The sequence below is a fragment of the Girardinichthys multiradiatus genome, chromosome 5, assembly GCF_021462225.1.
Source record: "Girardinichthys multiradiatus isolate DD_20200921_A chromosome 5, DD_fGirMul_XY1, whole genome shotgun sequence".
In the NCBI taxonomy this organism is placed as follows: domain Eukaryota; kingdom Metazoa; phylum Chordata; class Actinopteri; order Cyprinodontiformes; family Goodeidae; genus Girardinichthys; species Girardinichthys multiradiatus.
In genome coordinates, this window is record NC_061798.1 from 22598327 (window position 1) to 22626145 (window position 27819).

The following is a 27819-nucleotide window of genomic DNA, read 5'->3' on the forward strand; positions in this document are numbered from 1 at the left end:
TTTATCAAATAATATTTTGGTCTGTTAAGGGTTGTCTTGTGAATACCAGCCCATTAAGGCAATGGTATTAGGACAAAATCGAAAGGGATGAGCCAAGCTCTGACATTGAACAGCAAAACTCTGCACACACATGAAATGAATTCACACAATTTCTTAAAATACAAGAATTTATTAACAAAAATAAGTCAACTCAAAGTCAGACATATTTCAATCAACAAACTCTTTACTATGCTATCTCCAGCTGGTGGCAGGAATGTGTCTTTAACTTTGAAACTCAGAAGAATAACCACAACAGCAGTTACATCTCTTATCATTTTAAACTTTAATCCAAGTAGCTGTACACAAAGTGAAAGTTTGCTCCTCATTTCCTGCGCGGTATGTTATGTAAACATACAGGTCCTTCTCAAAATATTAGCATATTGTGATAAAGTTCATTATTTTCCATAATGTCATGATGAAAATTTAACATTCATATATTTTAGATTCATTGCACACTAACTGAAATATTTCAGGTCTTTTATTGTCTTAATACGGATGATTTTGGCATACAGCTCATGAAAACCCAAAATTCCTATCTCACAAAATTAGCATATTTCATCCGACCAATAAAAGAAAAGTGTTTTTAATACAAAAAACGTCAACCTTCAAATAATCATGTACAGTTATGCACTCAATACTTGGTCGGGAATCCTTTTGCAGAAATGACTGCTTCAATGCGGCGTGGCATGGAGGCAATCAGCCTGTGGCACTGCTGAGGTCTTATGGAGGCCCAGGATGCTTCGATAGCGGCCTTTAGCTCATCCAGAGTGTTGGGTCTTGAGTCTCTCAACGTTCTCTTCACAATATCCCACAGATTCTCTATGGGGTTCAGGTCAGGAGAGTTGGCAGGCCAATTGAGCACAGTGATACCATGGCCAGTAAACCATTTACCAGTGGTTTTGGCACTGTGAGCAGGTGCCAGGTCGTGCTGAAAAATGAAATCTTCATCTCCATAAAGCTTTTCAGCAGATGGAAGCATGAAGTGCTCCAAAATCTCCTGATAGCTAGCTGCATTGACCCTGCCCTTGATAAAACACAGTGGACCAACACCAGCAGCTGACATGGCACCCCAGACCATCACTGACTGTGGGTACTTGACACTGGACTTCTGGCATTTTGGCATTTCCTTCTCCCCAGTCTTCCTCCAGACTCTGGCACCTTGATTTCCAAATGACATGCAGAATTTGCTTTCATTCCAAAAAAAGTACTTTGGACCACTGAGCAACAGTCCAGTGCTGCTTCTCTGTAGCCCAGGTCAGGCGCTTCTGCTGCTGTTTCTTGTTCAAAAGTGGCTTGACCTGGGGAATCCGGCACCTGTAGCCCATTTCCTGCACACGCCTGTGCACGGTGGCTCTGGATGTTTCTACTCCAGACTCAGTCCACTGCTTCCGCAGGTCCCCCAAGGTCTGGAATCGGCCCTTCTCCACAATCTTCCTCAGGGTCCGGTCACCTCTTCTCGTTGTGCAGCGTTTCCTGCCACACTTTTTCCTTCCCACAGACTTCCCACTGAGGTGCCTTGATACAGCACTCTGGGAACAGCCTATTCGTTCAGAAATTTCTTTCTGTGTCTTTCCCTCTTGCTTGAGGGTGTCAATAGTGGCCTTCTGGACAGCAGTCAGGTCGGCAGTCTTACCCATGATTGGGGTTTTGAGTGATGAACCAGGCTGGGAGTTTTAAAGGCCTTAGGAATCTTTTGCAGGTGTTTAGAGTTAACTCGTTGATTCAGATGATTAGGTTCATAGCTCGTTTAGAGACCCTTTTAATATGCTAATTTTGTGAGATAGGAATTTTGGGTTTTCATGAGCTGTATGCCAAAATCATCCGTATTAAGACAATAAAAGACTTGAAATATTTCAGTTAGTGTGCAATGAATCTAAAATATATGAATGTTAAATTTTCATCATGACATTATGGAAAATAATTAACTTTATCACAATATGCTAATATTTTGAGAAGGACCTGTATACGCCACAGATTCTCCGATCTAATTCAGCTACATGCCTGGACTCACGACATGACAGACAGGAACCTGCTGCAGCTAAAGCACCACCTGGAAAACATAAACAATCATGAACAGAGGAAAGGCCCCCAAACAAAAACTCAATACTCGCAAATATTGACAGATATTATAGACAAATAATGTTCTGAACTTGTTAAAATGTGTTTAGATGTAATCAAATCCCATGCCTGGCAATTCACTTTAGTGTCTTTGGCTCCATTGCTTCTGCTTGGATATTACCATGTGATTTATTATAAATGCTGAACCAAAGGACAAAAGCAGGAAAGGATAGGAAGTAAAACTGTAGCATAATAGCAGCATGGAGAAGGAGATGCTTTGCTACGTTCAGTCTGAGTGCGAGAAGTGATGCTTATGCTTAATAGTAGCTATGACACATAGTAAGTAGGTGATAAATTGGTGTGAAGTCAGTCATCATAGATGCATGTCTGGACTATGTGGAATAAAAGCAGAAGGTTTACTGAATGCAAAGTTTAACAAAGCAAGTGGAAGTAAATGTGTTATTTAATGAGGAAGCTGTACCACAGCAGGAAAGAGAGAGGGTTAAGTGAGCTGAGGAGGAGCAGCTGAACTGAACAGTACATTATCAGAAAAGAAGGGGCTGTCTCTCCAGTTCGGAGGCAGCTTAATGGCTGCAGACCACAGCGCCAACGTCCCAATCAGGTGGCCGCAGTGTCACCTTCCATTTGTTTTATATACCTCTGTCCCCTCCCTCCATGTGAGCTTTAAAACCAGGGGAAATCTGAGTGTTGACTGCAGTGCTTTCCATTCTCCCTAATTGAAGCTGCCTCATTAGCTTTGAACATCAACTCTCACTCAAATTCTCCAGCCTATAGAGCAGTCTATTTTAAGAAGCACACTCGTGTTAGATCATTAAGTCAAATTTATTTCTTATGGTGGCGCTGGGGTCTTTCCCTCAATCTCCTGAGAGACTCCTGAACACAGAGGTTGAGTGCTGAATGAACTCTTCTTTTCCTGGACTGAAATGATCACCTTTTAAAGAAAAAAATCCTCTGTCCACTCTTCACATCGTGGCTAAGAACTAAGAAAACTGTTCCCTGTAGGTATGTATTCGCTAAAAATGCTCACCCTTGTACTTCTTGATTAATCTGCTTTCCCAAATTGCTACATATGTTTTTTTCACTTTTGCTTTTTGTGATTGGTGTCCATGGTTAGTGCCGGCACAGTCTGTCAGTGTGCCGAGCCTCCTAGAACTTGGTCTGCTGGGATATGCCAAGTCAGAGTGCTTGCCTATCCTAGAAATAGCTCTGAGGTGGAGTGGAGCCAAAAATCCTCATGGATGCTTGACCACAGCTTTCTAGCTCCCTATCACTCCTCTGTTAGTGGTTTTAATGTGTGTGTTTTGTAGAAGCTAAAATTAGGCTTCTGGTGTTCTGTATGTACATCCAGTTTTGTCTTTTACTCCATTTAAATGCTGGTATTGTTTTAAAGAGGTAGTTTTTTTTTATTCTTTGACTGTTGTAATTTTCAAAGAATGATCGTTTTTGATCATATTCTGCCAGAGATTTATCTGTTCTTCCATGCATCTCAGGTGAACTCAGTAAATAACTGTTGAACTCAGGTTCAGTAGCTGCTAATAGTTGCATAATAATTTTAGTCTAGCTTTACTTTTGAGACAACTGTTTATTTTAAACCAAAATACTTTGGTAACGCTAAGCATTACTGTTTTTTAGCCAAGCATTGTCATTAGACTTAACATCTAATGAAATCATAATTTTTTTATTGTTGCCACCAAGATCTTGAGTCAATATGAAAATCTTTACTTATATTTATGATGAAGTAATTGACCATCTCTGCATGGTCCATGTACCGTTTCTGTCAGAAATTTATATACAGGTGCTTCTAAAGAAATATGAAATATCGTGAAAAAGTTCAATACATTTTGTCACTAATTTCAGAAAGTAACACTCATATATTATATCAGTTCATTACACATAAAGTAAAATATATATGTATATTTTTTGATGATTATGGCTTACAGAAAATGAGAATATTATATAAGGTCAATAAAAAGATATTTTAAACCGAAATGTCAGGCTTCTGAAAAGTATGTTAATTTCTAAACACTTAATACTTGGTCAGGCCTCCTTTTGAATGAATCACTGCATCAGTGCTGCATAGCATGGAGGCGATCAGCCTGTGGTTCTGCTAAGGTGTAACGGAAGCCCAGGTTGCTTTGATAGCCGCCTTCAGGGCCTCTGCATTGTTGAGTCTGGTTTCTCTCATCTTACTCTTGTCAACAGCCCGTAGATTCTCTACAGGGTTCAGGTCAGGCCAGTCTGCTGACAGCGTGTGTGGGTGAATAGAGGACTTTGGACCACTGAAAAACAGTCCAGTCACTGGTTCACTAGTGGCTTGACATGAATAATGTAACATTTGTAGCCCATTTGCAGAAATGACTGCTTCAATGCGGCGTGGCATGGAGGCAATCAGCCTGTGGCACTGCTGAGGTCTTATGGAGGCCCAGGATGCTTCGATAGCGGCCTTTAGCTCATCCAGAGTGTTGGGTCTTGAGTCTCTCAACGTTCTCTTCACAATATCCCACAGATTCTCTATGGGGTTCAGGTCAGGAGAGTTGGCAGGCCAATTGAGCACAGTGATACCATGGTCAGTAAACCATTTACCAGTGGTTTTGGCAATGTGAGCAGGTGCCAGGTCGTGCTGAAAAATGAAATCTTCATCTCCATAAAGCTTTTCAGCAGATGGAAGCATGAAGTGCTCCAAAATCTCCTGATAGCTAGCTGCATTGAACCTGCCCTTGATAAAACACAGTGGACCAACACCAGCAGCTGACACGGCACCCCAGACCATCACTGACTGTGGGTACTTGACACTGGACTTCTGGCATTTTGGCATTTCCTTCTCCCCAGTCTTCCTCCAGACTCTGGCACCTTGATTTCTGAATGACATGCAGAATTTGCATTCATCCGAAAAAAGTACTTTGGACCACTGAGCTACAGTCCAGTGCTGCTTCTCTGTAGCCCAGGTCAGGCGCTTCTGCCGCTGTTTCTGGTTCAAAAGTGGCTTGACCTGGGGAATGCGGCACCTGTAGCCCATTTCCTGCACACGCCTGTGCACGGTGGCTCTGGATGTTTCTACTCCAGACTCAGTCCACTGCTTCCGCAGGTCCCCCAAGGTCTGGAATCGGCCCTTCTCCACAATCTTCCTCAGGCTCCGGTCACCTCTTCTCGTTGTGCAGCGTTTTCTGCCACACTTTTTCCTTCCCACAGACTTCCCACTGAGGTGCCTTGATACAGCACTCTGGGAACAGCCTATTCGTTCAGAAATCTCTTTCTGTGTCTTACCCTCTTGCTTGAGGGTGTCAATAGTGGCCTTCTGGACAGCAGTCAGGTCGGCAGTCTTACCCATGATTGGGGTTTTGAGTGATGATCCAGGCTGGGAGTTTTAAAGGCCTCAGGAATCTTTTGCAGGTGTTTAGAGTTAACTCGTTGATTCAGATGATTAGGTTCATAGCTCGTTTAGAGACCCTTTTAATGATATGCTAATTTTGTGAGATAGGAATTTTGGGTTTTCATGAGCTGTATGCCAAAATCATCCGTATTAAGACAATAAAAGACCTGAAATATTTCAGTTAGTGTGCAATGAATCTAAAATATATGAATGTTAAATTTTCATCACTGACATTATGGAAAATAATGAACTTTATCACAATATGCTAATATTTTGAGAAGGACCTGTATAGTCTGGTCACATGAAATGATTTTAAACATCAACCCAAAATCACCATCCAAAAGTGAAGTTTGCATGTGGGAACGTGGTGGTGTGGGTTTACAACAAGCAAGACAATAATCCCCAAAACACAATCAAGGAAACTCCTAATGGCTTTCAGAGAAAGAAAGTAAAACTGTCAGAAGGGCCCAATCAATTATCTGAATTGTATCAAACTGAAAATCCATGGAAAGAACTTCAAATCAGAGCACAAATAAAGGACCCCCAGAACCTTTAAGATTTGAAGACAGTTTGGGCCTGATCTTCATAAGGTTTACATTTACAAGACCACATGCGTCCGCAAAGCTGATCTACAAGTCAGGTGCCAATTGGATTATGTGTGTAAAATCACAACAGTGGGCGCAAACCTTTTAGCATGTGTGCACATTACTGATCATATGCCAGAGAAGCGCGTACAGCCTGTATAACTGTTACTGCACATCATGCACAGGACCCATTGTGCTTTGATGTCGATAATATAATGAATAGGAATAAAATAAAGACATTATGGGCCAGATAAAATACTTCATTTGCAAACTAGATGCTAAAATCACTTTTTAGCTGGTGAAAAATCACCATTTTAAGACGGGCTATTCCACAGGGTGAGAAAGACAACTGTATGCTTCAACCCTGTCACTAAAAACACATTATTGACAGTAACATTGTGTCATTGCAGAGCAATCGGTGCTAAATCGGTTTGATTACATTTTTTAAATGTAATCAAATGCATGAACACATGCCAGAGGAGGGTTTATGCAGTAAAAAAAAAGGATTTTGTGTCACCAAAAAACTATTTAAACAATCAAACATGTTGTGTATTGTTAAAATATTGGCAAAACAAACAAAAATGAATTCAGTAAAGTCATTGGAAAATAAATTATTATATGTACATACATTTAAATGAGGGCTGCACGGTGGCGCAGTTGGTAGCACTGTTACCTTGCAGCAAGAAGGTCCTGGGTTCGATTCCTGTCTTTTACACAGGAAATACATGCAGACCTAGTTCAGGATGGCTATCAACATCCCGGGTCTTGTGGTCATGGCAGTGTTCTACATCGTGATTTTGGGAACAGGCATTTGGGCGTCCATGCGCTCCAAGCGGGTGGAGAAAAAATGCACAGGAGACGGCATGGAGATAACACTTCTAGCTGGACGCAACATTAACTTGCTTGTTGGAATTTTTACCCTTACTGGTAAAGACGAGCAAATGGCCATCAGTCGGGAAATAAAACCCACAACTTTCAAGTGATGACACATTAGTGTTGGAAAAGTCTGTCAAAAGCACACGTTTAATGAGACATTTTGTCCTTCTCTTTCTCCAGCTACATGGGTGGGGGGTGGCTTTATTCTGGGTATCGCTGAGGCAACATACAATCCAACACTCGGTGCAGTTTGGGCACTCATGCCTGTGCCTTATGTCTTGACCTTCTTCTTAGGTGAGTGAAGTTTACAGATGGCTTGCAATGTAACGTCACCATGGTGGGTAAACCTGTAAAGACCATAAACTTTTTTTTTTGTATTTTTCACTACGTTGACTGTTAACAGATACCAGGTTTAACTGGTTGATACATCTGCATTAAGGCAGAAGGGTCTTAATGGTGGAATTGCCTTACTCATATCTTATCCCATTACAACCGCAAACTTCAATATATTTTGATGGGATTATATAAGGTGGACCAACACAAGGCAGTAATTAATTGTGAAGTGAAAGGAAAATTGTTTTCAAAACATATGTATTTAGCCCAGTTTGTACCCCTAAATAAAATCCAGTGCGACCAATTACCTTCAGAAGTCACCTAACTGGTGAATAGAGGCCACCTGTGTGTAATTTGGATATGTCTGAAGTTTCACAGACTTTTAAAGATCTTCTTGCTTTGGTCACACCTAATTTATGCTCTGCTATAAAGAACCAGTAGCAACTATGCAGTGTGTTCCTGTGGCACTTGAACTTTTTACCTGCTAAATTGTCTCCAGTCCTAAATTGGCTAATTAGTGACTACTTTAATTTATTGATTTTAAGCTGTCTTTTGTATTTGCAATAATTATGATGAATGTTGCTGACATCGTGGCCAAGTTGCTCTTGTACAAGAGGTCTCATCTGTTTAAATAAAGGTTAAATAAAATAATTTAATGATAATACTAAGACACAATAGCAAACAAAAATGATTTGGTTGTCCTATTAAACTGAGAAGCCAAACAATGGGAGCCTCAATCAGAGAAATGGTCAAGAGGCCCATGGTAACTCTGGAGGAGCTGCAGAGACTCATAGCTCCGGTTAGAGAATCTGCTGACAGAACAGGCTTGTAGTTGTGTCCTCTGGCCTTTAGGTAAGAATGACAAAAATAAAGTCAACAGAAGTAGTTTGCATTTCTGAATATATTATTTAATATTTAATATTAATACTTTAATATTTTATCAAATAATATTTTGGTCTGTTAAGGGTTGTCTTGTGAATACCAGCCCATTAAGGTGATGGTATTAGGACAAAATCGAAAGGGATGAGCCAAGCTCTGACATTATTGAACAGCAAAACTCTGCACACACATGAAATGAATTCACACAATTTCTTAAAATACAAGAATTTATTAACAAAAATAAGTCAACTCAAAGTCAGACATATTTCAATCAACAAACTCTTTACTATGCTAAAACAATCCAACTAAACTACCAAGCAGAATTAAAGACTAGGGAAGACTAATGGGCTACGTACAATATAAACAAGTTGATTAAAGATGATTGAAACCATGAGGAGTGATGCAACATTACATGCAATGTTTATGTTTGAGAACCAAGGATTATCTTGAAGAATCTGGAAATTAAGTTAAGTTAGTCTTGGAACCAACTTAGGCAATAATCAGCAAACCATTAGACAACCATTCACAATGCAAGATCAGATAAAATATTATTTTATTAAAATAATGTTTTAAAGAATGATCTGCTGAATAAAACCAACCTTCTGGATGACTAATTCTCAACGGTATCTCATTAGCTGCCTTTATTTATTAAATTAATATTTAAAGAAATATTATTAAGGAAGTGGTAAAATATTCAAGGAAATATTTTGGAAAAGAGCCAAATATTACTGGAGAAATGGAGCTTAATTATGTTACTTAGTCATCAAGTCTACCAAAATAGTGTTTAGGGAAATATTATTTACTGGATTGAAAACTAACAACCTTTCTGAGTAAATATTCTTTAGCAGCAAGCACATGTTTCATTAGCTGTTAGCAGTTAAAGCTAATAAAAGAAGCTTATAGCTTAGCACCAGAATCAAACACACACCTTTAAAATACTGTTAATAAAAGGGTTAAAATGCATAATGCGGACGGCGTGTTATGATCAATCTTCTGTGTTTAAAATCACCCTTTAAATAAAGTTTGTCTTAACTTTAAAAAAAAAAAAAAACATAGAACACAAAACTGAGCACGTGCTGAGCAGATAGCCTGCTAGCACCAAGATAGCTGGGTTCAACACACAAAAAACTTCATAAAATGAAAAATGTTTAGATCATTTCATTCTAAATCACTCATCTCTATTACTCTGCCCAAACGTAACCACGTATGTGAACCGTGCTGAGGAGGAGTTGTCCGGGTGACGACGAAGTTTGAAGAAAGCTCTGTGAACAAAGGGCTAGCTACAGCTGTGGCTGTGCGGCTTGCTGTGTCCGCTGACCTCTCTGCACATTAACTGCCGTAACCACGGTGATGCGTTCCGTTGTCCTTGCTTTGGGAAACTGCTCCACTTGGCGTCGTGCTGGGAACTCTCTAGAAACAGTTAATCTCTGTAAATCTCAGAGAGAAAAGTCAAGCCACGCTTGTGCCTTAATTATCCCGTTCATGAATGAATACCAGGTACACAAACAGTGATTCATTCGTACTGTACTTAACTTAGTGCATATGATCGATGATCGTATGACACTCTCGGATCCAGTTGAAGAGTTATGTCTGTTTACCAGCAAAGAGATATTAGCGTGCTGTCTCTCCTGCCAGCCTCACAGCGAAGTCTGGATGGAAGAGATCGCACCATTGGAAAGGTGGGGTTTTATACGACCAGTGGCATCATGGGAAGTCCGCTGTTACCCCCCTTTTCCAAATGTGCTGGAAGTAGGTTAAATGCAATTTATTTAGAAAGTTCCAGAAAAGTTTGCACCGCATCTTTCATGTTGTATCCATGGCTGTGGGTCCCAACACCACAAGCCATGCATGGATCACAGAGACGTGGAAGATGGTACTCTGGTCTTACCCTATCCTACCCTGGCTTCATTAATAAACAATCCTGTAAGACAGTTGGTGCTTGCTTTTTGCTTAACAGCAGTACTGTGACAAGCACACACAAACGTTGTCCTGGTTATTGTCGTCATGGGAGCAAAATCAAGTTGCCTTATTTGTAAAATGAACTTTATTGACATAAGTGCAGCTCCTTCTCACCCAACCTCAATGTAGCTCCATGCATCATTAAATGTGCCGCTAATGATAAAAATAGGTTTATGAGCAATCAGGCAACAGGTGCAGCCTAGAAGTTTGACATGTTACCTTTGAATGAGCCAAACTAACAAAACTAAAATATCCAACAGTATCATGCTGTCACAGTCTCTGATCAGGAAATATAACATTCCCTGTTCCCTGGTAGTCCATTATTGACCAGAAGAGAGACAGATCTCAGCTCGAAAGTGTTTATTGTGTTATCAGGGGGGAACACTGGTTTCTCCTATTGGACACAATACACACACACTGTGATGTTCAGTGTTCAGAACAACACCATGCAAACTTGGATTGATCTTACAATACAATATAATGTGAGATCAGTCCAAATATGCATGGTGTTGTTCTGAATCTCCGACTCTCAGAGAAACAGCCTGGCGGGCAATAAAGCTGATTCTGATTCTGATTCTGATCCTGATTCTGACACACACACACATGTCCTTTCACTGCTTACTGTCTTCCTCTCCACTTCATCTGGGTTTTTAAACAACAGAAATTTGATCTTGTCCTAACAGAAATGACTCATTCATGTCCACAAAGATTCATTTGAAACATTTTTCTACTGCTTTCCCTCTGCAGGGGCCTTCTTCTTTGCCAAGCCTATGAGAGAGAATAAGTACATGACAATGATGGATCCTTTCCAAAAGAAATATGGGAACGTCCTGAGCACTGCACTGATCTTTCCGGCGCTGGTGGCCGATGTGCTGTGGGTGGCACGCACGCTTGTCAGCCTGGGTACGTTTCCTCATGCTGTAAAAAGATTAGGCACTATAATGTTGAGCTAGAACATAGCTTAACATAATCCCCAGACTTTCTCTCCTTACAGGTTACTATAGTTTGAGATATGAGCAAAAACGCTTAAATTAACATGATTAGTTTGTCAGTTTATATTGTTTGCTAGGTAAATTTTTAATCTATAAACTATTCGATATATTATATTCAGTTAAAAACAGATATTTACACACACTGCATGACTTTAAATGAAACATTTTCTGTTTTACAGCAGAACTGACTGATCTGTAGCCTGCCTTGTAGCCTGACTTGCACACACACACACACACCTTTTCAGTTCTTCCTTGAAAGTCGCTATTAGACGGACATCAGTACAATTGTGAAAGCCAATCCTAAAAATATTGACTTTATTGTCCCTAAGTCACTTTGTTACTTATCTGTGGGTATTGACCGTTTGGAAAAACTTATTTCTTCCCAAGCTTTAACATCCTGAGATGTTGCAATGGCCATTAAGGCCAAACAGCTTACATTTTCTCAGACTACATGTCTCCAAAATCAAAGATCTTTGCACCTGGGTGCTTCTGCAGATTTTAAACTGGCTTTTTATGTTGCTTTTGGAGTAACGGCTTCTTCATTTCTGAGTGGCCTTTCAGACTATGCTGGTATGGGACTTGTTTTACTGTAATACTTAGGAAATTTAAGTAACAAAACTTCTTTCTTTCATTATTCTGACATTTAGCTTATAGAAATGATTTTATGAATCCCAACAGACCTAAAACATAAGGTTTAGTCAAATGTAGTATCAGTGAGAAAACATTATTTATTAGATTATATAACACTTTTTAGGCCTTCAAAAAAGAACATTTTTAAAATACAAGTATCCCTCATGTCAAATTTACTACATTCCTCTGACTGATTAGTACCTGATAATATCAAAATAAATTAAAAATACCAGTTAGTGAAACTGGGTAGCTACTAGGAAGTATTTAAAGTCATTTTTATATGTGACAATTACTGCTCTTGTAAATTACTTTTTGCTGTGGACAATATTTTAAAAAGTCTACATACTTTTAATGTTCATATTCTAATGTAAATGTTCCACATATTTATCTGTGATATTGTCAGTGATGCATCTAATGAATTTATCTGCTGTGTGGCATGGGGATGAGAGATGAACATGGTTAAGTACATGATTGACACCAATACTGTCTTTTATGTATAATGTGAACAGAACGGGTGTCATGTACCAGGTATAAATGATAAATCAAAGTAATTTTACATGTTGCAGGGGCTTGCAAAGTATTTGTTTTTTTTTTTACTTTTCAACATTTCGTCAGGTTACAACCATTGGTTACAACCCAAAACTTTGCATTTTTTTTATTAGAATATTATTTGATACAGTAACAGAAAGAAGTGCATAATTGTGAAGTGGAGGGAAAGTAAAATAATATCTATATTCTTTACGAATTAAATCTGAAACCTGTGGCATGCATACGTATTCCATATCTTTTACTTTGAAAGCCCCTAAATAAAATCCAGTAAGGTTAGTTGGCTTCAGAAACCATCTATGTGATTTATTCTCAGCATAAATGCAGAGGTTTGTTAGAGAACGTTAATGAACAAACAGCATCATGAAGACCAAGGAGCACAGCAGACAGGTTGGAGTTAAAGAAGTTTACAGCAGTTAGATATTTTAAGCATTTTCCAGAGCACTGTTCATTTTGTTAATTTAAAACAGAAAGAGTTAGGCACAAATGCAAACCTACAAAGACATGGCTGTTTACCTGAACTGAAAGACTTGGCAAGGAGGACATTAATCAGAGAAGCAATCGTAAAAACTCTACCCTGACACTGAAGCATAGCGGTGGCAGGATCATGCTGGGAAGGCTTTTATTTATCAGGAAAGTCAGTGGAGAATCTGTGGGAAGACTTAAATTTGATATTCATACAGCTCTCCATCCAGTCTGACTGAGCTTGATAATCTACGTCTAGATGTGTAAAAAAGAGCTGCAGCTGTAGCCACTCCAAATATGACCCAAACAGGTTTAGACTCAGAGGCACTGCTACAAATGAATGCCACATGTTGAAGGATTTTATTTGTAAAACATTTCGAAAATCTTTTTTCTTGCTTTCCACAGTTATACACTACTTTGTGTTTGTTTTTTGTTTTGTTTTTACATAAAATCCAATAAAATAGATTGCAAATTAAGGTTGAAATAAAACAAAATGATAAAAGTGCATTTGAACTTGTTTGCAGGAGACACTGTAGATAATTATATTTTGTAACACTGTTTGTTATCAGATTTGTGAAGAGCAACCTATTAACAGTGTTTGATGCCCTTGAATCTATGATTCTTTTCACAAAGCTATTGATAGGTAAGCTGTCTGTTTTATCCATACAGATATATAATCATAGGACCTGATACATTTTAGCCATGGTAAAGATCCCAGACATGCACTTGGGCTTTGCATATGGACACATGCAAAGAAACACTCAACACCTTTGATGGCGCAGAGAAATGGACCCCCTGAATCGTTGCCTGCGGACTTTTTGCGTAATTTAAACTGAGCTCCTGGTTTGCAGGGGAGTATGTGTATGTGGATGATGGCCCAGCTCAAGCAGCTGCTCAACCTTTAAAAAAAATGTCCTTGCCGTGTCACATCCCAGCTCGGTGTCAGCACCCACTTAGCGTCACATTTCTACCAGGAAGAAGCCTATAGCAGGACAGAACAGAAACACAGTTTGTTGTTGTGTGTATCTATGCATGTGCACATATGCGTAAGGTTTGTAGATGGGGCAAGGATAAAAAAACAACACATATAGGTCCATCTCTGATGCCGCACATTAAGTCTTTGAATGTTTTACCTTTCCTCTTTCTGTGTTTAGCACAGAGGAGTAACAGCACAGATATGAGTTGTAGTTCTGTAACTGGTAAACGGACTTCCCAGAAATTATTTACGATGCAGTGACTGTGTTATATCATTTGACCCCCTCCACCCTATCCCATTAGATCTGAAGTAGGTCAAGTCTAGATTTCGTTTATATGGATTTCAGGTTGCACAGATGCAATTCATTTTACCGCTTCTGGGTGACTCATTTTCGTGGAACTATTCCAGGTAAACCAACCTGCTGAAAGCAGCACGGGTGCGGGAAAACAAGGGATAAAAAAAACAAAACAAAAGCTGTAGATATAACTAAAATGTAACAAGGGAAAATACTTTTAGCAACTATTATGTACAGGTTGTTGAGATTAGTTTATATGTATTATATTTCTAAAAGTATTTGTCTGTCTACCTTAACATCTACATGAAATTTGATGTCACATATTCGTAATCTATAAGGTCTAATTTGTTGATGGACCCAAATCTACTTTAACTATTCTGTAAAACACACTCCTAAATCTTCCACAAGAGTGGAGTGTGTTCATAGTTAGATGAGAGAACCAGAATTGCAGCCTCTGCTATAATTTATCCCAAAAGTGTTCAGGAAGATTGAGATCAGGACTCTGTGCAGGCCAGTCACATTTATCAACACCAAACTTTATACACCTGCAGCCATGAAAGTAATTGGTACACCAAAATTTATTGATTTGGTGGTGTATTGGCAATATAGTGTATGTAAAGAAGCCCTTCTTCTAAACCATGTTAATACATGCAAAACTATAAAGATTCAGTGTCATGCAACACTAACACTTGAATTATTTTTTTTTTTTTTCTGTAACCATTAACTTAATTTTTATTCAACAATGTACAACATATAGTACCAAAGAATACATGCTTTTTTGCTGAAAAATGTTAATCTGAAAAGTGTGGTGTGTATATGTATGCAGCACCCCAGGGTCAGTACTTTGTAGAACCATCTTTCAACAACTAGAAATCTTTTGGAGTTAGACTCTCTCTCTACAAACTTTGCACATCTAGAGACTGAATCTTTTGCCTATGAGAACGTGTATTTTCAACTCACGTTCTCAATTGGATATAACTATGGACTTTGACTGGGCCATTCTAACACGAGTATGCTTTGATTTACACATTTTATGGGTTTTCTTCCAGGATTGCCCTGTATTTAGTTCCATCCACCTTCCCATCAACTCTGAACAGCTTTCCTGTTCCTGCTGAAGAAAAGCATCTCAGAGCATGATGCTGCCACCATATTGTTTCACTTTTAGGATGGTGTGTTTATGGTAATGTGCAGCATTAGTTTTCTGACGCGCTAATCGTTTTGCATATACAGTGCCTTGCGAAAGTATTCAGCCCCCTTGAACTTTTCAACCTTTTGTCACATTTCAAGCTTCAAACATAAAGATATAAAATTCTAATTTTTTGTGAAGAATCAACAAGTGGGACACAATTGTGAAGTGGAATGAAATTTATTGGATGTGTCAAACTTGTTGAACAAATAAAAAACTGAAAAGTGGGGCGTGCAATATTATTCGGCCCCCTTGCGTTAATACTTTGTAGCGCCACCCTTTACTGCAGTTACAGATGCAAGTCGCTTGGGGTATGTCTCTATCAGTTTTGCACATCAAGAGACTGAAATTCTTGCCCATTCTTCCTTGCAAAACAGGTCGACCTCAGTGAGGTTGGATGGAGAGCGTTCATGAACAGCAGTCTTCAGCTCTTTCCACAAATTCTCGATTGGATTCAGGTCTGGATTTTGACTTGGCCATTCCAACACCTGGATATGTTTATTTGTGAACCATTCCATTGTAGATTTGGCTTTATGTTTTTGATCATTGTCTTGTTGGAAGATAAATCTCCATCCCAGTCTCAGGTCTCTTACAGACTCCAACAGGTTTTCTTCCAGAATGGTCCTGTATTTGGCCCCATCCATCTTCCCATCAATTTTGACCATCTTCCCTGTCCCTGCTGATGAAAAGCAGGCCCAAACCATGATGCTGCCACCACCATGTTTGACAGTGGGGATGGTGTGTTCAGGGTGATGAGCTGTGTTGCTTTTACGTCAAACATATCGTTTTGCATTGTGGCCAAACAGTTATATTTTGGTTTCATCTGACCAGAGCACCTTCTTCCACATGTTTGATGTGTCTCCCAGGTGGCTTGTGGCAAACTTTAAACAAGACTTTTTATGGATATCTTTGAGAAATGGCTTTCTTCTTGCCACTCTTCCATAAAGGCCAGATTTGTGCAGTATACGACTGATTGTTGTCCTATGGACAGACTCTCCCACCTCAGCTGTAGATCTCTGCAGTTCATCCAGACTGATCATGGGCCTCTTGGCTGCATCTCTGATCAGTCTTCTCCTTGTTCGAGATGAAAGTTTAGAGGGACGGCCGGGTCTTGGTAGATTTGCAGTGGTCTGATACTCCTTCCATTTCAATATGATTGCTTGCACAGTGCTCCTTGGGATGTTTAAAGCTTGGGAAATCTTTTTGTATCCAAATCCGGCTTTAAACCTCTCCACAACAGTATCTCAGACCTGCCTGGTGTGTTCCTTGGTCTTCATGATGCTCTCCGCGCTTTGAACAGAACCCTGAGACTATCACAGAGCAGGTGCATTTATACGGAGACTTGATTACACACAAGTCGACTCTATTTATCATCATCAGTCATTTGGGACAACATTGGATCATTCAGAGATCCTCACTGAACCTCTGGAGTGAGTTTGCTACACTGAAAGTAAAGGGGCAGGATAATATTGCACAGCCCACTTTTCAGTTTTTTATTTGTTAAAAAAGTTTGACACATCCAATAAATTTCATTCCACTTCATGATTGTGTCCCACTTGTTGTTGATTCTTCACAAAAAATTAGAATTTTATATCTTTATGTTTGAAGCCTGAAATGTGGCAAGTGGTTGAAAAGTTCAAGTGGGCCGAATACTTTTGCAAGGCACTGTAAGTCAAAAACTGCCTCAGCTGTCAGTTAAGGTACACTGCCTTGTCTCGGTAGGTTTACAGTTTTCCTTTTGGTTTCCGTTTTTTGATTACAAAATGGGACTTCAGGAGATCCTGAAGCTTCGGGTATTGTTTTATAAGCTGAACCTGCTTTAAACCTCTTTACAACTTTATCCTCAACCTGTTGTGTATTTCTTGGACTTTCATGATGCTCTTTGTTCACTGATGTTCTCCAACACACCTCTGAGGCCTTCACAGTAAAGCTGGATTTATACTGAGATTAAACTACACACTGGGATACTCTATTTATTAATCAGGCAGCCTTTGAAGGCAGTTGTTTGCACTGGATTTTGTTTATTGGGGTAACGTAGTAAAAAAGGCTAATTACAAATACATGGCGCACTTTTCAGATTTTGTTCTTGAAAAACTTTGAAAAGCATGTATCCTCTTCCTTCCACTTGGTGTATCACAGAAAATCTAAGTAAATTACAATGAAGTTCACTATATTGTTAGGAAGTTTCTGCAGAAAGTGGGTGAAGAGTCAGAACCAAAGGGGCATGATGATACACTTCCTGTGGGAAAGACAGAAAGTTGTGGGGATAATCAGCAGGTGGAGGACAGAGGTGAGCTGTCCGCAGGGGTGGAGAGTGGCGATAGATGGTGCAGATCTGACACTTCTCTGTTTAAGGGCTTTGTTGTGGTGTGGCTGCAGGCTGCTGCAGGGGGATCCATGGCAATGTGGGAGAAGAGACGGTGAAGGTAGTGATGCTTTGCTTGCCTTGATTGAGTAATAACATGTCTTTTATTTATTCATGTTTAACTTTTCACACTAGTTTTACTAGATACTTCATGTCATAGTTTTTCTTTAAATGATCAGTATTTAAATATTAATGTACCCAAGAGGGTGAAAAAAGTGTCGCCATCAGTAAGTTCCCTCAGAAATGTTTTTATGCTTCCATTGTAACTTTTCTGTTGACCTCTTGCTTTACTTCAGATTATGAAACTATTTAGAGGTTTTAACCATAGTCATATTTTATTCTTGGCCTAAATGACGACCAGTACATGTATTCTATGATGATTTTCTTGTTAAAATTTCAGTGTTAATACAAAATGCTAGTATATGCGTAAAAACAGAAATGAATGCATGTAAATCTGTATGTGTCTGTGAGAGAGTGACTGTGACTCCAACAAAGCTGTTTAATTAAACAATTATGGTAAATATTTGCATGTACCCATGGAAATAAAAATGCTGTCCCTGTCAATCCTTCAATGCTCATCCCTCTGCTGTGTTATTCCAGGTGGAACCATGAGGGTGATCCTCGACCTGCCTTACGTCTACTCCATCATCATCTCCTCAGTGGTGGCCATCGTTTACACCCTGCTGGGGGGGCTGTACTCTGTGGCCTACACAGATGTCATCCAGCTAGTCCTCATCTTTGTCAGCCTGGTGTGTAAACACTAACCTGTATCTTTAAACCAGCCTTTATGGTCTTTACAGCTCCTTCTCTTTTTCTAATAAATAATTGACCACACATAGCGATGAGTCCTATCAGATTACGTAGCTGCAACAAAGTGGAAAGATATGGATGTCCGCGTATTGAGAGATAATATCTCAGTTGGGTTCAAAGTTGGCTTGTGGTAATGCTAGCTATTACATTACCTGTTAAATTAAAGCGTTTACATTTCACTGTTAATTGAAGGTCTTTCCAGACAAACTGGCGTAGATCTTTGGCATGTCTCTGTGATGTACGCCATTCAAGAGGCTTATCGATGAATGTTAAACTTATCCACCTTTTTCCTAGAATCCGTGATGCGTTGCGTGAATTATAGGACTAACAAAAATTGCATTTTTACAGCTAAACAAATGACGTCTTAGCAGGAGAATCCGGTTTAAAACATGGAAAAATAGCTTTACACCATAAATGGGATAATATTTTCAAAGATTGGGATCTTGACCTGAAAATATGGCCTCTGATTAGGTATACTGGCATATTAAGCTCCTTCGCCAACTAGATTACTGTGGAGTGTCAGTGCTTGCAAAGTAATAAGGTTGACTGCATTTTATTGAAAGGGGTTTGGGTACAACCTCATGTGTCTCAAAGCAGACACACATTACTAGTTTTGGGTCCTACTGTCAGCATCAGAAGAAATACAGACAGCAAGCTGCTCATGTGTTACAGGACATGTATGATCTTTTAGCGACAAAACAACGTTATAATGGCATCAAAAAATCTACTGTAATTGAGATAGTATTCTGTTAGCTATGTTTTTCAGAGTAGATACAGTTTTGCATTGAAAATGTTTTTAGAAACAGTCTGCACTTAGCACTGCTGTTAATCCTTTTCAGAAGCCGATATGTCTTTTCTGTTGATATGTCGTTGCCCAACCACAACTTGGGGTAAAGATTTTCCTTTGTGGGCTTTTTGTCAACAAAGTGAAAACAGAAAACAGGCATTGTTTTGGTTGTCACTTTCAAATAGACTTTTCAACTAAATTTGTCATTTTTTGGGGTAATAGAGTCACCAATTGTAGCAATAGTCCTATTTCACTTTGGGTGCATGTTTACCATTGAGATGTTGAAACCAGAAGTTAAATTTCATCTGATTACAGGTGCAGCCTTGAACAGCGCAAGTACTGCAACTTAATAGAGACATGTTTACCTGGTAAAATAAAGGTAAAAAAAAAACATCAGTTAGTGGCTGGTTATGGAATAAGACAAAAAATAACAAAATCTAGTGAAAAACAAACCAGTTACAAGAACTGCCTATCTTGTTGGCGGTAATTAGTTACCCAAACAAACTTTCTTCCTGTAGCTGCTGCTAGGTTGCCACCCTCAATCAATCCAACAGCAAGACAGTATACTGACAACTACAAAGAAGGATTCTGTGCTTCTCATTTAGGCTAAACAGCATTTAGCCTAATTACTACTCAAGTAGTAAAATTTCGAAACAGTTAATTCTTGCTCCTACTTTGTTGCATAAAAAGCAGTTGTGAGATTTTAATAATATTTTCTAAGTTGATTGAATTTCTCTTCTAGTAATATTTTCCATTTTATAGACTTTAACATTGAACCATTCATAAATTGATATGAACAAATAAATAATGGAAATAGGGTTTTTTGAATAAATTACTTTTTTCAACACTAAATGCAAAAAGTAAACAATCTGTCCCAATCTGACAATAAAATGTTATAGATCTCTTGAAACAGATCTTTTATTTCTTTATTTTATTCTGATTTATAATTTTAGTTACTTAACTATAATGCCTCCCCTGCTGGGCCATTATTTAGATTATTTGTGTCCTTCTGTTTGTGTTTACAGTATGTGTGCGTTCCTTTCCTGTTGACCAACCCTCACTCCATGGACATTTCGCTCACGGCGTACAACCAGACTTTCCAGGCTTCCTGGGTGGGCACAGTAGAGCTCAATGAGGCTGGCAAGTGGTTTGACGATTTCATGCTTCTGGTGAGTGCAGCTTGGGTGAAGGTTCTCCTCCATGCATGCAGGGGGGATAAATGTTATTTCCTGCCACCTCAACAGTTAAATGAAATATAGCTCATTTGTTGACTTAAATAAGCTTTTCATTAGGTGAGAAAACTGCCACGCATACCAACACTGGGAGTCACGTTGGTTCCTGTTGTCCTGCACTTCTGTGCAAGCTAATTCCTGTCATCACGTCTGAACTGTGTGTTTGTCCCAGGCTCTGGGCGGCTTGGCCTACCAGGCGTTCTACCAGAGAATCCTGTCCTCCTCATCTTACACCCAGGCTCAAGTGACCTGCTTTGCTTCAGCAGCCTTCTGTCTGGTGTTGGGTATCCCTTCTATCCTGGTTGGGGCTGTGGCTGCGTCTACAGGTAACTTTCACCCGGGGAAAAGTCTGATATATAATCTTCTGGCTTATTGCCTAAACATTGAATTATTCTACAAAGCTAAGATCTGCCGAATTTCTTCCTGGCTTTTAGTAACCCTAAACGGTTTGTCTAATAATTCCCAGACTGGAACTCAACTGCATACGGATTACCCACCCCATATGAGCAGGACGAAGCAGGATCCATTCTCCCTATTGCATTGCTGTTCCTCACACCCACCTATGTTTCAGTCATTGGTATTGGAGCTGTTGCTGCTGCTGTCATGTCCTCCATGGACTCAGCCCTGTTGTCCTCAGCCTCGTTGTTTTCTTCAAACATCTACAAGAACATCATCAGGAAGCAGGTGACAACTGGAACAAGATGTGTGCAGGTGTTGTGTCAGCTAATTATTAGCTGGTACAAAAAGTAAATGTTTTTCATATTTAGTCTCATTACAACCTAAAACTTCGGATTAATGTCCCAGGATTTTATGTGATTGGCCAACGCAAAGTAGAGCATATCTGTGATGCAGGGAAATTGTAAAAGGTTTTAAGAAATGTTTTCCAAACAAAATTATGAAAAGTTTGATCTTCATTTGTGTTCAAATCCCTTTACAACATATGCCTAAATAAAAATTCTGTGTAACCACTTGCTTCGAAACGTCACCTTGTTAGGAAAAGACTTTCAGTCAAACAATCATAGCTTGTAGTTAAATCTCAGTATAAATACAGCTTTTTTGTAAAGGCTTCATAGGTCTTATGAAGAAAATTTGTAAACCAGCATAATTAAGACCAAGAAACACAGCAGAGACCTGAAACTGGAAAGAGAATAGCAAAAATGCAAATTTACCAAGACATGACTATCTACTTAAACTGACAAACCATACAAACAACTTTGGGTGAGCTGGAGGGGATCCACACCTCAGGTGGAAGAATCTATTGACAGGACAACTACAGGTCCTTCTAAAAAAATTAGCATATTGTGATAAAGTTCATTATTTTCCATAATGTCATGATGAAAATTTAACCATCATATATTTTAGATTCATTGCACACTAACTGAAATATTTCAGGTCTTTTATTGTCTTAATATGGATGATTTTGTCATACAGCTCATGAAAACCCAAAATTCCTATCTCACAAAATTAGCATATCATTAAAAGGGTCTCTAAACGAGCTATGAACCTAATCATCTGAATCAACGAGTTAACTCTAAACACCTGCAAAAGACTCCTGAGGCCTTTAAAACTCCCAGCCTGGTTCATCACTCAAAACCCCAATCATGGGTAAGACTGCCGACCTGACTGCTGTCCAGAGGGCCACTATTGACACCCTCAAGCAAGAGGGTAAGACACAGAAAGAAATTTCTGAACGAATAGGCTGTTCCCAGAGTGCTATATCAAGGCACCTCAGTGGGAAGTCTGTGGGAAGGAAAAAGTGTGGCAGAAAACGCTGCACAACGAGAAGAGGTGACCGGACCCTGAGGAAGATTGTGGAGAAGGGCCGATTCCAGACCTTGGGGGACCTGCGGAAGCAGTGGACTGAGTCTGGAGTAGAAACATCCAGAGCCACCGTGCACAGGCGTGTGCAGGAAATGGGCTACAGGTGCCACATTCCCCAGTCCTGGACTACAGAGAAGCAGCACTGGACTGTTGCTCAGTGGTCCAAAGTACTTTTTTCGGATGAAAGCAAATTCTGCATGTCATTCGGAAATCAAGGTGCCAGAGTCTGGAGGAAGACTGGGGAGAAGGAAATGCCAAAATGCCAGAAGTCCAGTGTCAAGTACCCACAGTCAGTGATGGTCTGGGGTGCCGTGTCAGCTGCTGGTGTTGGTCCACTGTGTTTTATCAAGGGCAGGGTCAATGCAGCTAGCTATCAGGACATTTTGGAGCACTTCATGCTTCCATCTGCTGAAAAGCTTTATGGAGATGAAGATTTCATTTTTCAGCACGACCTGGCACCTGCTCACAGTGCCAAAACCACTGGTAAATGGTTTACTGACCATGGTATCACTTTGCTCAATTGGCCTGCCAACTCTCCTGACCTGAACCCCATAGAGAATCTGTGGGATATTGTGAAGAGAACGTTGAGAGACTCAAGACCCAACACTCTGGATGAGCTAAAGGCCGCTATCGAAGCATCCTGGGCCTCCATAAGACCTCAGCAGTGCCACAGGCTGATTGCCTCCATGCCACGCCACATTGAAGCAGTCACTTCTGCAAAAGGATTCCCGACCAAGTATTGAGTGCATAACTGTACATGATTATTTGAAGGTTGACGTTTTTTGTATTAAAAACACTTTTTTTTTATTGGTCGGATGAAATATGCTAATTTTGTGAGATAGGAATTTTGGGTTTTCATGAGCTGTATGCCAAAATCATCCGTATTAAGACAATAAAAGACCTGAAATATTTCAGTTAGTGTGCAATGAATCTAAAATATATGAATGTTAAATTTTCATCATTACATTATAGAAAATAATGAACTTTATCACAATATGCTAATTTTTTGAGAAGGACCTGTATTAGTTGTGCACTCCACAAATATGGCCTTTGTGGACGAGTGGCAAGAAGAAAGCCAGAAGTGTTTGCATTCTGTCTTAAGCCCTGTAGGGGGCACATCTAACATGTGGAAGAGGGTGATCTGGATAGATGACACCAAAGTTGAACTATTTGGCTTACATACGAAACTCAGAAAGCTAACTTGCAGTTTACCCTGCACATCAACCTGATCCCCATTGGTTTCGCATGGTGGTGGCAGCATCATGCCCTGGGGTTGGTTTTTGTCAGTAAGGACAGGAAAGCTGGTCCGAGTTGATGAATAAAGCACAATATAGAAGAATCCTGCAAGAAAACCTGTTTGAGGCTTCTTTAAAACTGGGGGCAGAGGTTAACCTTTTGGCAGGACAATGACCCTATACAGCCAGAGCTACAATTCATGTTGGAAAATAGCCGAAAGTCCAGACCTACATCCAACTGAGGCTTGAAAATTGACATTTGAAGATAAATCCAGTCTGACTGAGCTAGTTTTCAGTGAAGAATGGCCAAAAAATGTTTGTCTCCTGAGCTGCAGACTTGCAGCTGTAATTGTAATGGAATGTGGTTCTACAAAGTATTGACTAAGAGGGGCTGAAAACAAATCACCACACGTTCCAGATTTTTATTTGGAAAAAAGTATTACAACCATTGTCACAACCCGGCTCAGCCAGGGAAAAGGGCAATTAACATTAAACCAGATGTAGGTGGTTTTTAAATTAAGTGACTTATTGTCTATTCAGGCTTTGACAAAAGGTGAGTACTAGAACTAGTTCAAACTACGATCAGTTACGGTTTACAAAGATAACTTCTAATTATTAAAAACAACCATCAGATGAAATAAAGTTCAATATGACGTTTACCAAAACTAAATTTACAAAGCAGGATTAAGCAAAGGAGCTAAAATAAAAAGGTTTCAGTCACTGATCAAACTAAGCTAACAAAAGATTTCCCTAAGTGAGACTTCTGAGCCTGCTTTCAGAAGCTCACAAAGCTTTTACAGTTACACAAGACAAGCCTCAAACAAAACACTTGGTTGCAACCTAGACCTGGCGATAACAGGTAGCTTAAAGTAAGACAAGGTCAAACAAAGACACCCAAACAAAGAGACGAGCTGCTCATATTAAATCACAGCCACCCTCATTGACAGGTAAACTGAGTTTAAATAGATCTGTCTCTTCTGTGATTGGAGGAGCTGGAGACAAACATTCCAATCGGGTTTCAGAGCGACGTCCATTGGGAGGAGTCCAGACAGGCCAGCCAATCCCAGATGTGTAACTGCACAGCTGGGCCAGGAAATCATCAACCTGCAACCTCACAGTCTTATGCAAATCAAATGGCCTCCAGTTGTAACAGCTATGTATTATTATCCTTTGACTTCACAATAAAGCTCTACTTTGTGATGTTCTATCACATAAAACTCAATAAAAGAGATCAAATATGGAAAAGTTAAATAAATACATAAATACAAGGCAGAGCAGGTTTGACAGGGGCCAAAAGTATGGGCTGTTTTCTCTGATTGGCTCTGCTGTCTGATCTTTTTCAAACGGTTTAAACATAAAAGGGTTATTAGGTTTAAAAGCATATAAATAAGAATGACAATGAAAATTACTGAAAAATTCAGCACAGACTTTCTGGCTGTTAGTTTATCACTACATGCATTCTAGAGCTCTTCAAAGACCATTATCTTAAAAAAAACGTCTCCTTCGTTAAAAAAACTACTGCATTCATTCCAGTTCTAAAAAAATAAAGACAGCTTTATCTTATCACTCACAGTTACAGTTTATACAGAGAAGTATAGACCTGTTGAATTCAGAAACATTGAGGTATAACACTATTTCAGCGCAAAAGGAATGCTGCATTCAATGCTCCTCTTTAATGTTGGTTGTCTTAGCATCATATGCTGCGACACAAGACGGTTGTTTCAATTTTCTACCCATGTTATTGCTCCCTCAGGCCTCAGACTATGAGATGCAGTGGGTGATCCGGATCTCGGTGGTAGTGGTGGGTCTAGCTGGCACTGGCCTCACCTTCCTGGACAGCAGCGTCCTGGTCTTCTGGCTCGTGGGCGTGGACATGTCCTACACCATAATGTTTCCTCAGCTGGTCTGCGTGCTCTTTTTGAAGATGTCTAATGGTTATGGTGTCTGTGTGGGCTACATCCTGGGCTTTGTTTTGAGGGTGCTGAGCGGCGAGCCACTTTTAGGCCTCCCGCCTGCTATCAGGTTTCCCGGCTGCCGGTTGGACAAGGAAGGGAAGTTAACCCAGTTCTTCCCCTTCCGCACAACTATCATGCTCATGTCATTGGTGTCTATTGTGCTCTTTTCATGGTTGGCTTCCATAATTTTCAGCAAAGGCCTGCTGTCTGACAAGTGGGATTTATTCGACATCAAACGCAAGGAAGCGCACACAGCTCTCCCTTCAGATGTTAAACTTTCCGACAGCAGAGAGGAAGGCTCTGCAGCCATTCAACTGCTGAACACCACCAGCTGCTAAAGAAGCTGAAGTCTGGTCGTTTTGACTGGGAGATAGGAGGACAAAGAATGGGAACAATAAAAACAGATTCCACTATAAGCATAATTTCTGTAAGTTGAAATTTTAGCATAGATTTATGAACGTTTATGGTCATACATCACTGAAATGGAAGCAAAACACCAGTTTTAACCTGAAAAACATTTGTAACATGTATTTTGTAAAAAGTAAAAAATCTGGTCTTGGTTAATGATAATAAAGAAAAAACTCATAGCAATAAAATACACTTCTTGTAGCCTTTTTCCACTGAGCTGCAGTATATATATATTTACACATGTTTTCGATATTGTATTAAAGATCCATCTTTAATAAATAATTAAATTAATTGAAATTGAATTTGTCAATGAAATTTTAATCTATTCGGTCATTCAGATTAAAAAGTAAAACAAATTTCTCAGAAAAAATTCAAAATTTGATCAAACCAACAAAAACAAAATTTAATCTAGAAGTTTTGGCCTATTGACAAGTATTTCTGTGTAATTTACAGCAATGGTTTGCAAATCGACAGGTGTAGGGTCTTGAGATCCTCTACAGAAATCAAACTTAGCTGCAGTAGGTAACTTTTGTAAAAAGTAATTTTTTACATATTTGTTTAAACTATGTCCTGACATTAGAGTGTGGGACAGATGATCTGTGGAAAAATCAAGCTCCTCTGGCTCTTCCCAGTGGTCCTACTGCCATTTGCAGAAATACACAACTCCTAGTCAGAAACAACCAATCAGAGCCAGGAGGAATGCCTTAGGAGCGTCACGCTTGTGTACGCACTGTTCACACCCCTCCCTTGCATGTTCACGGCAGGCTAGTAGGCTGTTGGTGCAGTGTTTCCATCATGCACCTGTTCAACTGACTTAACAGTATATTCAATTATTGGCTAGGGTCACAAGTCTTTTCAACTTTTATCTTGGGGGGGTTAAAACCTGAAATGTTTGGGAACCCCTGCTGAACATATTTTGTTTCATTAACCTGCTATGCATGTTGCCAATAACTGCATCTCTCTGTACTGTAAACCTGCAAAGGCTCGGCAAGGTCCTGCTGTGTAATCCAATGTAAACAAAAATGGGGTAATGTTCTGTCAAAATAAAGGCTGAAATCAAATTGTTTGCTGTTTAATGCGTGACTCCCCGCAAAAAAAAAAAGAAACAGTGGGTCCAAAAAAAATTCCAATAAAGTTCAAACTTTTTTGTTACTGCAAACATAAATTCCTGTAATTACAATTAGAATTTGAGACAGGAAAAACAAAAAAATGCGTCAGATTTAAAAAGAGGTCTGTCTTATCATAGATTCAATCTAAAACTAAAAGTTTTAGATCTGTGACAAGGTACCAAATGTGCAAGTTTGAATTAGGAAACTCTCCAGACTCCTTCTCATCTTATTTATAACAGGAATAAAGGAGTTCAGGTTTTAAAGAAGAGGATTTCTTTCCTCTCACCACAAAGTGAACCTAAGAGTGCAAATAGTTTCCTACTGGGTCACTTAAGACAAGACTGCAAATACTTTGCAAAACTCAAGTTAGCATTGGTAAATCATCTTTCCATTACTGAGTTTGATTCTGCAAGATTGTGTCCCTAAATAATAAGTAGGAGGAAAGCTCAATGACAGGTTAACTAAAGAGTCCTCAGGTCTCTTCAAAATAAACGTTGTTTAGTAAATCCAACACCTTAACAATGTGGTGACCGGTTAAGTATTCATAATGGTGGCTGATAAGGATCAAACAGCAACCCTGTTTGTGCACAGACATGTGTTCAAGTTCTAGTTAATATTACAAGTTTTGAACTTCTATGTTTTTAGTGGCCTGTGTGCCTCATTGACCTGATCTTATACACTTGAAGGCAACTGCAAGAATCTTTGGATCATTTTAAGTATAAGAAATAATCATATGACACGTGGTGTACTGTTTATTACAGAGTACAGAGTTCAGCTCAACGTTATCAAGTACATTTGTAACACTTGTTGTGTTCCCAGCTAAAGAGACCATGAATATTTTAAATGTGTACAAAATAAAAATGAAAATAAACTGCTCTTGACATTTTC

At 39.4% G+C, this 27819-nt stretch overlaps 1 protein-coding gene across 3 annotated transcripts; it reads left to right on the plus strand.

The window, feature by feature from the left end:
- Positions 1-2834: 2834 nt before the first annotated feature.
- On the plus strand, positions 2835-26883 carry LOC124868777 (high affinity choline transporter 1-like). Of its 3 annotated transcripts, XM_047366350.1 has the most exons (9): positions 2835-3120; positions 6791-6999; positions 7129-7242; positions 10867-11022; positions 18175-18323; positions 20197-20340; positions 20576-20729; positions 20870-21087; positions 25213-26883. In XM_047366350.1, exons 2-9 carry the CDS (start codon positions 6816-6818, stop codon positions 25750-25752), a joined length of 1659 nt encoding a protein of 552 aa, XP_047222306.1. In that variant the 5' UTR covers positions 2835-3120; positions 6791-6815; the 3' UTR covers positions 25753-26883. The 3 variants fall into 3 exon arrangements, with proteins under 3 accessions (XP_047222306.1, XP_047222308.1, XP_047222307.1); XM_047366352.1 differs by lacking the exons at positions 2835-3120; positions 6791-6999; positions 7129-7242 and adding an exon at positions 17589-17635 and having other exon boundaries at positions 10977-11022; XM_047366351.1 differs by lacking the exons at positions 2835-3120; positions 6791-6999; positions 7129-7242; positions 10867-11022 and adding an exon at positions 16890-17635.
- The last annotated feature ends 936 nt before the right edge of the window (positions 26884-27819 follow it).

Coding starts and splice junctions, on each gene's coding strand:
- LOC124868777 (XM_047366350.1), top strand. CDS start 6,816: ATGGCTATCAACATCCCGGGTCTTGTGGTCATGGCAGTGTTCTACATC. Junction 7,243..10,866: donor TGTCTTGACCTTCTTCTTAG/GTGAGTGAAGTT, acceptor TTCCCTCTGCAG/GGGCCTTCTTCTTTGCCAAG. Junction 18,324..20,196: donor TCCTCATCTTTGTCAGCCTG/GTGTGTAAACAC, acceptor TTGTGTTTACAG/TATGTGTGCGTTCCTTTCCT.